This window comes from Pseudovirgaria hyperparasitica, assembly GCF_010093815.1.
Source record: "Pseudovirgaria hyperparasitica strain CBS 121739 unplaced genomic scaffold EJ05scaffold_1, whole genome shotgun sequence".
In the NCBI taxonomy this organism is placed as follows: Eukaryota; Fungi; Ascomycota; class Dothideomycetes; order Acrospermales; family Acrospermaceae; genus Pseudovirgaria; species Pseudovirgaria hyperparasitica.
In genome coordinates, this window is record NW_022985549.1 from 1,352,590 (window position 1) to 1,365,677 (window position 13,088).

General features: G+C 51.2%; 4 protein-coding genes across 4 annotated transcripts; 2 read left to right on the plus strand and 2 right to left on the minus strand.

Annotated features, from left to right (window-relative positions):
- Positions 1 to 1,527: 1,527 nt before the first annotated feature.
- Positions 1,528 to 4,879, minus strand: EJ05DRAFT_471836 (WD40 repeat-like protein). Its single transcript, XM_033743047.1, has 5 exons — positions 4,441 to 4,879; positions 4,271 to 4,383; positions 4,046 to 4,212; positions 3,395 to 3,971; positions 1,528 to 3,338 (listed from the first exon to the last, which is right to left on the minus strand). The coding sequence occupies exons 1-5, from the start codon at positions 4,583 to 4,585 to the stop codon at positions 1,806 to 1,808; spliced, it is 2,535 nt and encodes an 844-aa protein (XP_033605324.1). The 5' UTR covers positions 4,586 to 4,879; the 3' UTR covers positions 1,528 to 1,805.
- Positions 4,880 to 5,057: 178 nt separating this feature from the next.
- On the plus strand, positions 5,058 to 7,182 carry EJ05DRAFT_18111 (uncharacterized protein). The gene has a single exon (XM_033739585.1). It carries the CDS (start codon positions 5,428 to 5,430, stop codon positions 7,027 to 7,029), a length of 1,602 nt encoding a protein of 533 aa, XP_033605325.1. The 5' UTR covers positions 5,058 to 5,427; the 3' UTR covers positions 7,030 to 7,182.
- Positions 7,183 to 9,416: 2,234 nt separating this feature from the next.
- On the plus strand, positions 9,417 to 10,425 carry EJ05DRAFT_506545 (uncharacterized protein; the record flags this gene model as incomplete). The annotated part of the gene is made up of 1 exon (XM_033747831.1): positions 9,417 to 10,425. The coding sequence occupies one exon, from the start codon at positions 9,417 to 9,419 to the stop codon at positions 10,293 to 10,295; it is 879 nt and encodes a 292-aa protein (XP_033605326.1). The 3' UTR covers positions 10,296 to 10,425.
- Positions 10,426 to 10,606: 181 nt separating this feature from the next.
- On the minus strand, positions 10,607 to 12,741 carry EJ05DRAFT_506546 (uncharacterized protein; the record flags this gene model as incomplete). Its single annotated transcript, XM_033747832.1, has 3 exons — positions 10,607 to 12,018; positions 12,194 to 12,328; positions 12,502 to 12,741. 3 exons carry the CDS (start codon positions 12,739 to 12,741, stop codon positions 10,912 to 10,914), a joined length of 1,482 nt encoding a protein of 493 aa, XP_033605327.1. The 3' UTR covers positions 10,607 to 10,911.
- Positions 12,742 to 13,088: the final 347 nt, after the last annotated feature.

A 13,088-nucleotide genomic window follows, 5' to 3' on the forward strand; every position in this document is an offset into this window, starting at 1 on the left:
CGTCCAGGTCCACACCCCAGCTACAGTACTGTACTCCCAGATCCACTTACCTCCACTTTTCCCAGGCATGAGCTGCAGGGCCAAGGGCATGGGAATAGAAGCTTGAAGGTAGGTACCAGCTGCAGGCAGTTTAGGGCTACAGGGCTACATAGGTGGGTAATTCCCTGCCTGCTTGCGCCAACGACACAGCTGGTATGTGGTTGTGGTGGTTGTGGTTACGGTGGTGAGGAGCCCCAGAGCCCCAGAGCCCCAGAGCCCCAGAGCCCCAGAGCCCCAGAGCCCCAGAGCCCCAGAGCCCCAGAGCGCTGGTCCCTGGTGCCTTGAAGGTGTTCCCGTCCTTCCACGTTAGACGGGTAGTAGGGAGCTATACTAATCAGCCGGCTGGTCCCAGATCTACGCACCTCACCGGCCGTCTACTCTAGGGTCTAACACCGTCTCTTGCCTGCGTGGAGAGTCGAGAATGCTAATGCTGGAGGCCGAACATCTACCCAGCTCTCCCCAAACGCCCCAAAAGAGGTGCGCACTCTTGAGACTGCCCAGTGATCGTTGTTTTGGCTGTTGGTGTAGTAGTCAACAAAGTGAGATTTTAGCTCCCGCAACCTACCATTTCACCCCCTGTCTGTCTGTCCTCGCTCTACCCAAGCCAGAAGAAAACTCCTCGGCAGCCCCGTGCAAAACAGATAGTTCCATGTCTTGTCCGTACCATCATCGAACCGGCATGCAGCAGGCGTCGTCGTATTAAGCGGTAGACGCGCTTGGTGTATTATCATCTCTTTCTAGCAGACCGACTAATTACGACTATCCTAATTACTGTAGTCTTTGCCCTCCTACTCTACTCCTCTCTCGTTTCCATCCATGATCCGTCCATCTAGCCCATCGAGCACCCCCCCTTCAGCCATGTCCGTCCCGTCGTCCATGGCCATCTACCCATCCAACAACCACGTTCCACGGATCCATCCATGTCCCGTCGTCCCGTCGTCACTTCAACCTTCTCGCTACCACCACTTCTCACACAGACACACACACACACTCTCTCTCTCTCTCCCTCCCATCAGCACATTATCCATACATCTCCCATCAAGCCCCCTCTATCCCTAATCCTGTCTAGCTGCCCTGGCCCTGGCCCTCGCCCTCGCCCTCGTCCTCTACGCAGTGTCGTGAGATCAACATTACTACACGGCCGACGATGACGGTCAAAGGCATCCCATCGTGCACGCCTCACCATTAGTCCTGACCATTAATTAGTCCTGTTCCTAGCCTGTTCCTAGTCCTTTCTAGTTCGACATACTAATCACCCACACCCACCACCATTCCCCCGTCCGCTGGGACGCGGTTCGGAGCGAAACATCTCGATACGGTCCGGAAGAAAAGTCCAGCATTCGAGACGCCGCGCGCCTTCTGTCCATATCTATTCGTGCGTGCGTGCGTGCGTGCGTGCTCATGTTGCTTATCTTTCTTTACTCATCATCATCATCATCATCATCCATCTGGCTAATTATTGGCTGAGAGAGGAAGAGAGCAAAGGCGCATGCATTCATCGGAAGAGCCGGATTGAGCCGAGAGACAATCAAAATACGAACATCGATAGCTCGGCTAATCAGCTCGGACATTTAATCATCTTTCTTCTCTACTACCTATATTCATCTCTCTTCACAGTCAATCCCTCGTCATAATACTCGGTCGGCACTACTACTCTATTCAATCACTGCATTCTTGCTAACCAAGATCCTCCCTTCTTACTAGAGGTCACTTAGTACTAGGTATGTACCCCCACTGCCAATCATTTCACCGCCTCTTCTCTTTTCTCAACAGTCTGCCGCCTCTGGCTCTGGCTCTGGGCCTCTGCTACCACTCTCTGCCTCCTCCGTACTTGCCTCCTCATAGCTCAGTGCGCTGACCGTACTCGCCTGCTGGCTCAGCGCTGGCCGACCGCTGCCAACTTCAGGCCTGAGTCTATTATCGTGTGCCCGCTCCATCTGCTCCCTGACCGTCTGTGTGTTCCAGAACGCATAGCTCTGCTTATCCTTGACCCACATCGGATTCACTTCACTGTCAAACACACTACTCTCCTTCTGATCACTATTCCCTCCCTTCTTCTTCCCCGATGCCAGACTCGATCCCGCGGGCGACTTGCGCGGTGAGACGCTTCGATTCTTGCTGTGTGTCCCGCCGTTTCGGAGCGCCAGACTGTCCGCGCTGCCGCTGGGCTGGATTTCTTGACGCCACGACATGATCCGCTCCTGTGGCGGTTGCGTGCTCGTGGAATCGCGTCTGCCTGACCGTTTGCTCTGTATCGACATCGTGCGCCCGCCCATCTTCTTCGAGAAGGTCGACGATGTTTCCCACGCATCGTTGCGGCGCTTCTGGTATGCACAGTCTTGCCGAAACACTTTAATGCTGCCACTGTAGTCCGCCGTGACCATGATGTTGCCGTCATTGTGCACTGACCGTGCAATATACGCTGGCGATTCCTCCGCACGTTTGAACTTGCTCCCACCTGCCGCTGTAGCGCTCTGCTCTGCTTCTGTCGGCGCTTGCGACGATACAAATGATTCTGCTTTGCTGACCAGCGTCACCGGCGGAGGGTTGCATATGTCATACACTGGATCTTCAGACCGGCTCAGCAGCTGCCGCGTCGACGTGGGTGCCATGATGGCGCACGTTGAAATGCTTGTGTGCGCCTCAAACATCTCCACCGCATGCTGATTGCGTTTCTCGCTCTCCGACGCCGTCGTGGAGAAGATGTACGCTTTCCGGTCTTCACTGCCAGTGATGACGTAACTCGCGTCTGGGCTGAACGATGCTCGTATCTGACTCTGGTTGTTCTCGTGTCCTTTGTACTTTGCTTCAAGATTCTTGTCCCGGAGATTGTAAAGACGGATCCGAGAGTCGTTGCTAGTCACCAGTATCTTCACCTCTCCACTGTTACTGTCTGCTGGAACACATACTGCTTGGATCCCCGTGATCTTTGAGCCTTTGGCATTCTTCCCGTGTGCCGACTTGACATGCATCTGCGTCTGATACTTCAGCCCCTCCGTCTCGTAGAACTGGCAGAGACCATTAAGTGTGCCCGCAATAGCTGTTTTGCCATCAGGAGTGAATGACACTGCTGTGATCATGTCTGGCAGCTGTGCCCAGTATGCCACATTCTTGTCTGGTATACTCCATAGTCGCAGCTTTGTGTCCAGCGAGCCGGCCAAGAAGAACCTATCATCTCTCGGATGGAATTGGATCGACGGTACAAAGTCCGCATGCTTGAACGTACAAAGACATTCTGGCCTACTGACGTGCCATAATCGTACAGTCTTGTCCATCGACGACGACAACAAGAAGTTGTTCTGATCGTGCATTAGCCGTCACTTTTCGTGCCCAACAATGCTCGCATCACACTTACCTTGCTCCAGCTTAGGTCAAGGATGGTAGATGTGTGCCCTTCGTACTCCTGAACGGCCTTCTTTTGAAACACGGGTGCGCTCAGATGTTGTGCTTGGCCAGCAGCAGCCTCTTCCTTTTCGTGAAATCTTCTCTCCTCGGCACTTGACAATGTCGCCCAGATCCGCAGTATTCTGTCTTGCCCCCCCGCAGCTAGGTACTTCCCGTCCCTGCTGAACTCCATCGCCCACGTGGGATTGCCGCTGCCATTATCGTCCGTCTCGCGCCTTGAAGTCTGACTGCCATTTGGTCCCATCGACTGTTTTTTCTTCGTAGCGCGCGAACACAACTCTTGCGCTAGGAACACCCGGTCAAACTCCTTTTCCTTTTTGCATCTTGCTCTTACTTTGATATATGCCGGCGGTTGTGGATGTTTCGGAAGGAAGCCGAGATTCTCGATGGGCTGCGAGAAGATTTCCGCTTCCTTGCCCTCAAGTCGTTCAGCATCGCCAAGTTCAGAGTCCTTGTCTCCCACAGATTCTGCGCCTGATTTCTTCTTGTTACCTCCTATGAACCGGCTAAGGAATGAAACACCTTTCCTATGCAAATGCCAGTCAGCCGATATTCGCCTCCGGGTTGGGGCACCAAGATTTCCACTGCATCTGTTGCCTACTTTTTGTCCTTGTTTGTCCCAAAGCTGTCTACTCTAGGCGATTCCACCGATTTCTTTATTTCGGGAGTGCCATCGGCTGGGGTGCCTGGTCGAGAGGTGGAGTCATGGGTTGTCGATCGAAGTTTCTCTGCGATTGGAGTCCCTGTTTTGGTGCGTTTTAGGATATGCTGATGTTATACAAAGGTTAGGGCATTGGAGGAGAAGTTGTAGGTAGCGATCACTGACTTGCGACAGGGGATCAATAGCAGGCGGAGCACCATCTTGCGCGTCTTCTGTGTCCGGAAAAGGAGTATTCGTAAGCGACTTCGTGGGTGAGCTCGTGCTAGTTCTGGACGGAGCTACATAAACAGAGTCAGAGGTATGGATAGATGTAATTGTCGATGCCTGCCACGAACCTCGGTCGCCCGATCGCCGAGGGCGTACAAGATTCTCTTTGAACGCCTCATCGGCCGACAAGGTGTGGAATTTTGGCGACGGAAAAGGAGCAGAGGTTGTGTGATGAGGCGAGGTCACCTTCAGTTTCGGAAGGGAATCGGCCATTGCGGGACGATTAACAGCGGAGTCGGGAGCTGACGACAATTGACATTCTCGATAACGCAGCAGGAGAATGTCGAAGATTGCTGACGGAGGCTAACGTCCTGCAGGTCTCAAGGCGCCATCTGCAAAAGGTATGCGACTGGCATCAGACGGGGGTGAGACGATAATGTCTACGCCGCAGAATCTCGTAGATAATGGTTCCCGGATACGGCGGAATATACAAACGGAAATCTCGGGATGATTATTAGTCGTTTTCTGGAGAATGATTAGTTGACGAGATGCCCAGGACGCCTGACGTGCATGCAGAGCTCGTGGCAGGATGGAAGGAGTTAATACCTGGTAATAATGATACCCCGGTACCTCAGGCACCTCTGTCACACCTAAGGCCGACACGTCCACCACGCTGACGTCATATCTGAAATTCCTGGGCTGGGGAAAATTCGATGGAAGATTAAATCTCTCTACCAAGCAACAAAGAAATCCATGGCTCGTTTTCCTATTGAATCATGCAAAATCTATATACACATCCAGACATGATATCGTCTGCAAATGAACCTTGAAATGCCGGTACTCAACCTTCTCGACACAGCGCCGCTGACGCTCTTTTCTCTGCAAGACATCACCCACATAATTAGCCGCCTCAGCCTTGCCCTCGGGTTGTCGCCCAAAACATCCATGCTAAGCTCCACTCTTAGCTTTTGGCTAATGCTTGATTTGCCGTATTATCATATAATACACTGACGCCGACATAGACCAGCTTTATCCTGCTGGCACCATCGCATCCCTTCCATGGAGATCTGTAGTCGCCTCTCTTGACTATCTTTGGTTCCCTCATTCAAAACGCCATGTCAGTCTTTGACAATCCAGATCCTTTTGGCGGAAGCAGAGATTCTCAGGCCCACCAACACGATATCTCAAATGTCATACCTACCGAGCATAGCCGACCAACGCCGGCGTCAGAGGACAGAATGTCCAGCCGTACCTCAAATGACAGTAGATTTCTCATGGCTAGAACTACGAGCGACCGAGAGTATCAAGATGACGTTGAGCATAACAGTAGCAATGTGATGGACAAGCTCAAAACTGCCGCCGGTGACTTCCAGGCCGGTGTCGTTGACACGGTCCGGTCCGCAAGGCACAGATTCCACTTGGATGGCGTTCATGCTACTGGCGTCAGCAGATTCCTCAACCCTACAAATGTTCGCATGCGCGTCCGCTTTCACGACTCACAGCACGGTTCGAGAGAAGAGGAGCTCATGTGGCGCGCTCGAGACAATCGCAAAGGTCGCAATTCCATTGCTGTCCCAAGACTATCAACTGACCACAGCACTGATGCCTCATTCATCCCGATGCAATACACACCCAGGATGACGCAGAATATCAGAGGCATTGGCAAGATCTTCTATAAGATGTTCTTCACCTTCCCATATTGGGATATGGCTTACTGGAGTGGCATGACCTATTCAATAGGGTCTGCTCTATTCGTTGTTGATGGCGTGTTGGCTTGGGGCGCCGTCGCATATGGTGAAGAGTTCGTCTCACGCTCCGCTGAGACCTATGGAGGTCCCTTATCGTTCTTCATTGGGGCTCTATTTTACCAGGTCGGAGCCGTGGCTGCCTATCTCGAGGCCGTCAATGATGGCTCGTTTCACGGTGCAGCGATGCGTCGCCTTCTCGAAGGACATGAGGACGACGACAAGAAAATGTTTGACGAGAAGGTCCGTCACTTCTTCAGTCATTTGAATCCAGCACACCGTCATAGTGAGGAAAAGTATACGTATCAACTAGATCCCGAAGCTGGATGGCGAGCCAAGGAGGCACCACGCCAACTTCGTCCTGCTCCGAACTATCCTCCTGGTAAAGAGCCAGCTCATCGTCGTGGTGGAGTGGATCACGGCGGCGAACAAGGTCAAGAGAGCATCTACATGTCTTGGAGATGGTGGCCGACGTGGAGAGCCGTTCGAACGCATCATATCTACTCTATCGGTTGGTTGGCCACTACCATCCAACTGTTTGGTGTGACCATGTACGGTGTGACTGCCATTGTCATCCTTCCCGGCATTCTTGACAGCCTGGCTTGGTGGCAAACACTTGGTGCTTTTTGGGTTCCTCAACTCATTGCAGCCTCATGCTTTTTAATCGCTAGTCTAATGTTTATGCTCGAGACACAAACTGCGTGGTGGAGACCGGAACCCAAGGTTCTTGGATGGTGGGTCGGTTTCTGGGCCACCGTTGGCTCCGTCGGATTCGAGCTTATTGCTGTATTCGGCATCGTCGGTCATAAGCAGTCGTGGGGAAAATATCAGAGTGATTTGGCGACCATCTGGGGATCGGCTGCATACTTCATTTGCAGTTTCTTGCAGTGGTACGAAGCCATGGACAAGAACCCTATCGAAGAGCTGTTCAACGATCCTGGCGAGATAGAATCTTCACAGATCTTCATCTAGACTGGTGCTCATGTTTTATGGTCCTGAGCTTGACATCACCCTTTTCCACGTACTGGCCACCGTCTGCAGCACCACCTGTTGAATCCCATTGAACCCAGAACGGACTTGAAGTCGTCATCGGCAGGTAGGTTGCTTCAGTAGGCACACCCATGAGAAGGTGATGTAAGTGATGCGCATGCGTAGTAGGTGAGGTCAGGACGGCCCGCCCGCCCATACTCAAGACACGAAGAATGCGATCAATCTTGATCAAGAAGATCTTCTCCTCTAGACCTGATACGCCAAACTGACGAAGACATCCGCCCCGAATGCAACAGATTCGAGCGTGGCGATGCTCAAAGCGACAAGCTCATGAAGCAACTTCCAGAGCCATCTTCTCAAACGTGACATGTTGCAAAGCCGTGTTGGTCAAAGCGATCCCGGTTGGAGTGGTGATGATACCTACTGCCTTTAACGAGGACGAATAATCTTCATTCCAGAGCTCACTTTTCGAGAAATTGAGCAACTTGTGATTGTGTCACCCAGCACCTCATACATAACCTGCTACGTCGGTCGTTGAGCCCGACTTACGCATTTAACGCCTCCAACTGGCATAGTTGGGCGTATGGAAAATCTCCGAGCGGAATAAATTTCGTCCCAACGACATGTGAAGCATTCCTCCATGCCAGAATCCTTAAGAGAATAGAGAAGCTTTCAACGTAGCACGCAGCAGTTTGCCAGTTCTAATCTAGTTCCATTGAATTTGAAGGATCAATTGACAACATCGAAGACGTTCTATTTATCCTTTATCCCCAGTTCTACTTGACTACAGCCAATCAGGATTTATCAACTGCTCTATCGGCTCTTGGGTTCTAGGCACGGTACTACTATCACTAATATGTATTGATCGTCGGCCCTGCGCCGCCCGCAGACCCATGGAGCAGCTCAAGCTAAACCTCTTAGGGCTTCGTGCAATGAAATCTAGACACGTCTAGCCCTGCCTACTGGTTCAGACCTTCAGCAATTATTCCAGTGACAACGATGTTCCGAGAGCCAAGAGAGGGGGCTACGAAGGATTTATATATCACCCCTTGCGCCGCGAACTTGTGGATTGCCCAACGTTTATCGACCTATTTCACTCTTATATTTTCAGTATCTAAATTGGGGGCATACGATACCCTTAACTATTTGCCCAGCGCCTGCGTCGCTTCTATGAACGTCCGAGAATTCACATAAAAACTGCGCCGACATTTGCTTTACTGCTAGTCCACACAAAGTCTCTTCGCCCACCGTACCCCGCAACATGACCGCACATACGTCCACGCATCAAAGGCACCCAAATATACCCTGCACTACGTGCTCTCTCCTGCCCAGGACATCGAGGAACTCCACGTATCTTGCCCAAGTCAATTCATTACGGCACCCACCAAGAACGAAGCATGTACATATCCCGTCTTCGACATCGTCTACCTACGATCGGAGTGCATCCCTCGATTCCATTTCGGAACCATCACGAAAGAATGACTCACCAGGGGTTTGTCAACGTCCTGGCCGGGGTGTTAGGTTCGCGAACCGGAGTGTACCGCGGTTAGTCCCGATGTCGATGTTTCTATGTGCAATGTGGACATGGGTGAGAGAGCACCTTGGAGGTAAGGGATCACGGCAGAGGTCAAGGAGGTTGTTGTGAGGATGAATTGGTATGCAGGATGCACAACATATATCGCATCTAGGCTTAGACCACGTGCGAAGCAGGAGAAGAGGTCGACGCTTCCTGGTCAAAGGTGTACCAGGATGCCGAGAACACGTACGTTCTCGATCCCAGCAGCCACTATACATGCAGTATTGCAGGACGCCTCAAGTCATGAAGTCAAACTCCGCCCAAGCGAATCGTGCTGATTGATATCCACCAAGCATAACAAATGACGCTGTTTCCGTTCATTCTCATCATCAAAACACCTCTCCCAACCATCCCCGGCCTTCCTTCGTTTGCTACACAGAAGACCAGCATGTCTCTCAGATTGTTCGGATCAACCTTTGTTCCAAGTTACAATGGTTCGCTTTTCATCGATTTCAGAGTCCGATCCTATTCTTTGGCGACTCTGAACGAGTATGGTCGTGAGTTTGGCCTCCAACACACGCTCCATGGCACCCTAGAAACTACGCTACCACCCACGGCTTGTTTTGCCTACTTTTTGAATTTTTTTTCCAGCTCGATTTCTCTTTGCATATCACGAAAAATAATCAGTCCAACAAAGCAACCCATCATCACTCATCAATCTTTCTACGATCTTTCAACAATTTGCCCTTCATACAACAACCAATTCGCACACCTAGCATCAGAACGATACACATCAGTCTACTCGAGCATCCGATAAGTCACGATAGGGCTTGAGAATATACAGGCACCCACGATGTCATCGCCGTCACGCGTCTCCTCAGTTTCCACCTCGCCTGCCGGGGTCCCCAAGCAGAACAACTCGGATCGGTCTGTCTCTATATCTCCCATTGACCTAAACGCTGCCACGTCGTCCAATACGCCGACAAGCCCTTCCACTTCAGCGCTCACGACGCCGTCTTCGGCACCAGTCTCCTCCTTCCTTGCCTTACCTGCCGAAATACGCAACCGAATCTACTTTGATACCCTTATCTCCCAATCAGTCATCGACCTAAATGCCACCACCTCTCCCTCAACATTCACAAACACCCCTATGTCACCGCCCTCCCACGCCCTTGCCATACTCGCCGTCAATAAGCAAGTCCACGCCGAAGCCTTCCCAGTATATCTTCATAACAACCGCTTCCGCTACCTCGTATCGGGGCCAAATGCCGACGACGTCATTGGAAACGGCGCAACCATCGACTTCCTCATGCGCGTCCCCAGCCTCGAAATAACCTTCGTCCTCGGCACAACGCCAATCCCAGTCTACGGCCACGCCGAAGAGCAGGGCCTATGCTGTGCCGCACTATACATAGCGTCTTTGCTCTCGTATTCGACAAGCCTCAAAGACATAAAGATCCATTTTGAGGACGCGCGCGAGACAACGGGCAATTGGAACACACTTGTGCTGTCGCCCGGTCGCCTGTGTAAATGTCTTCTGGAGCCCTTTCGCAAGATCCGTGTTAGTGGGCGGGCTGTAATTACGTTCAGTAAGTGGTGGGTTGAGGAGAAGTCGCCCACGTGTCACGTAGAGGATTATGTGCCAGCACCACCGCACGGTATGGAGTGGGAGTGGAGGGACAGACTAAAGGCCGATATTGAAGGGGCCGTGGACACGGATGGGAATGGTTGATGTGAAAGAATGGTTCCATGGAGGATGCAGTTATGAGTTCTTGAAGTTCATTCTGCAAGGTTCGGTAATTATGCTCATGAAGACTGCTTGGTGTAATCTATAGGTTAAGCTTGTAGATACTGTTTGGTATAAGTTGGTCTTCAAATGGGATGAGAGAAATCTGTAATAACCATAGAATGACTTTGAGCCATCAATATCGTGAGCAATGTTGAAATAGCTTGGGTGATTCAAGTGATGGAACCTACGTGGGTAATTTGGGCAACTCAAACAATGAAAACTGTATACAAAATGGGCTGGCTATTCCTCATTCTAACAGTCTATAAATGCAGCCAATAAACACTATATTTTCAGTCACTGTGAAGCCACCAGGTGTGTACGACTTAGCATTCTCCAATCAATGGATATATCCCATCCTTGCTACGAGCTATCCCCGTTGTGGTCACCTGCTTCTTTAAGCAGCGCGACTCTTCCTGCCTGTTTGACAAAGTTCTGCTTACGAGATGTAGCGGAATCCCGGAGCCATTGGGAGGGAAGCTGGCAACACCTATAAACTTCAAATTTAGTCATGGTCTCTATCTTCTCCTTTGCAATGTTGTCTCAAGCTCTTGCACAAAGTCTAAAATCCCAAATCATCTCCTCCCAACGCACTATAGCCCTCGTCAGGCCAGTTCCAGGATGCCAAGCTCTCGATTCCGATTCCGGTACACATTCTAGTATCCAAAGGGCCCAAATCCTCCTCCAAGCTACTGCTCACACCGAATTCATCCACGTCGGAACCAACGCCATCCATTGTCGCCTGGACGGCCTCACTCAATGTCCCCGCAAGCACATACCCGAATTCCCGCCCCACACATTCCAGCCTCTCCATAATCCAGGTCTTCTGCGCCCACCCGTGAGCCATGATACCAGCGAAGCACAGTGGCCATATAATCTGCCCAGCGCTGATGAGGCGTGCATAGCGGCCATTAGGGGCACCTGAAGTCGCAAAATGAAGCGTTGGAAGGTTGGGATTCCTTGCTGTCGATGCGATAGCTGGAGGTCTGCTCAAAGAGGAAGACTCCATCTGCGGTGGGCTAATACCTGCAGATGAGGAAGTGCTCCCTGGTGTATCGACGATCAGATAGTCTGGTATCGTATTCATGGAGCTTACTGGCGGTGATGGAGGCATCTCGCGATAACCTATATGGAAGGGTGTAGCCGCACAAATATCGTCAATAACATCTTGAATCTGCGCACGGGTATTCGGTAGCTGGGTCCAGAGCGTTTCAAACTCACTCGACCAGCCAGCGCTCAGCTGTGTACATATCATCACCTGTCTCATTGTGAACAAACGAAGAGTCCGGAAGTGGGCCCAGTCATTTGCCACCCAAAAGGACGTATATTGGTGTACTGTAGGCTTGTATATATCGGGCGAGGCGATGGACAGAGTGTGGGTGGTATATTCATGGCCAAGGGGAAGTTGCGATGGCCGGGATGCTAGGGCAGCAGAGAGTGATATTAGTGACGATACGATGGCGGATGCTTCTGACGTAGCAGGATATGCGAATGAAGCGTGTGACTGGAGGGTTGTGATGCGTATCTGGAGCATGAGAGCGGTGCAAGTATGCCTCCAGAGGATTTCGCGAGGAGTAAGCGAGGGTTTCACGGTAAGAGCAGAGTAGAGGTGTTCAAGTATTTTGATGTCGAATGCAAGAGGGGCCTCGAAGCACACGAAATGGTACATCTAACGACATTGTCAGATTTCCAGAACAAGTTCCTGGTAGATAGGAAAATATCGTCCAATACTGCGTCGAAAGACTTTCTTAGTTGTGCGATCATATATGCTTCTGTCTTTCATGTGCTGTCGCCGCATATATTGGTCGGCATAGGGAAAGAAAAAGAGAGATAGTGGTACTCACCGCTTGGGAGATGAGACCGCAGAGCAGTCTTTGGGTGATGGGATCTGAGTATTCGGTTTCTTGTAGGCCCTGTACGATAGACGCTGCCGCGGTGATATGCCAAGCAAGTCCTGGAGTGGGCACTCCAGTCATTCCCTGCGTCGGTCAGATTAGCTAGACTCGTGAGACGCAGAATCAATGTTTCTACCACTATACCTCGTATATGTTGAGCACGAAGATGCAGGTTATTATTTCGTTGCTGTTTATTGACTTCGACCTCTCGCTGGCGACGAGTTCTCTTGCGAGTCTAGAGCTTTCTGATACATGACCAGGGAACTGTTATCGTTGACAGCGCCTTTCCCATCCCGAGCAGCTAATGCGATTACGAGAGCAGTCAGTGCAGGTCGTATCGGCGACCCTTCTCTCATGCTCTTATACAGATCCCTAAAATTCGCCAAGCTGCCACCGAAAATACCCTCGGCTTGAGGAAACTGGGTGATATCTTGGAAGAACTTCTCTAGATACAGGTCGGTAAGGACTAGACCCGGAGATATACCGTATTTCGACATTTCTATAGAGATTGCTGCTGCGCGTGCTAGCGGGTCCGGAGGCTTCGGTCCGGAGTGAGTCCTATGGCGTTTGGGTGTGTCTAGGTTCCGAGCCGGTGATATCAGTCGGTATCCCTTACATTCTCGATGCGCCTTGATACATCTACCGCAGATAGGTTTAGCTTCATCGCACTGTATTCAGGATCAGAGTAGTATAGCATATTCTAGCACATAACAAACCTTTACTTTGCGAGCAATGCACGTAATGCATCCAGTACTAGCTTTGCCAGTATAGACCATCTCGTATATGTCTCGCAATGTACAAGCTCGCAAGCTCCTCGTGGTGACATTACGAGTGTACGCTGCGT

Coding starts and splice junctions, on each gene's coding strand:
- EJ05DRAFT_471836 (XM_033743047.1), bottom strand. CDS start 4,585: ATGGCCGATTCCCTTCCGAAACTGAAGGTGACCTCGCCTCATCACACA. Junction 4,213..4,270: donor CTATTGATCCCCTGTCGCAA/GTCAGTGATCGC, acceptor GTATAACATCAG/CATATCCTAAAACGCACCAA. Junction 3,339..3,394: donor TTGACCTAAGCTGGAGCAAG/GTAAGTGTGATG, acceptor ATGCACGATCAG/AACAACTTCTTGTTGTCGTC.
- EJ05DRAFT_18111 (XM_033739585.1), top strand. CDS start 5,428: ATGTCAGTCTTTGACAATCCAGATCCTTTTGGCGGAAGCAGAGATTCT.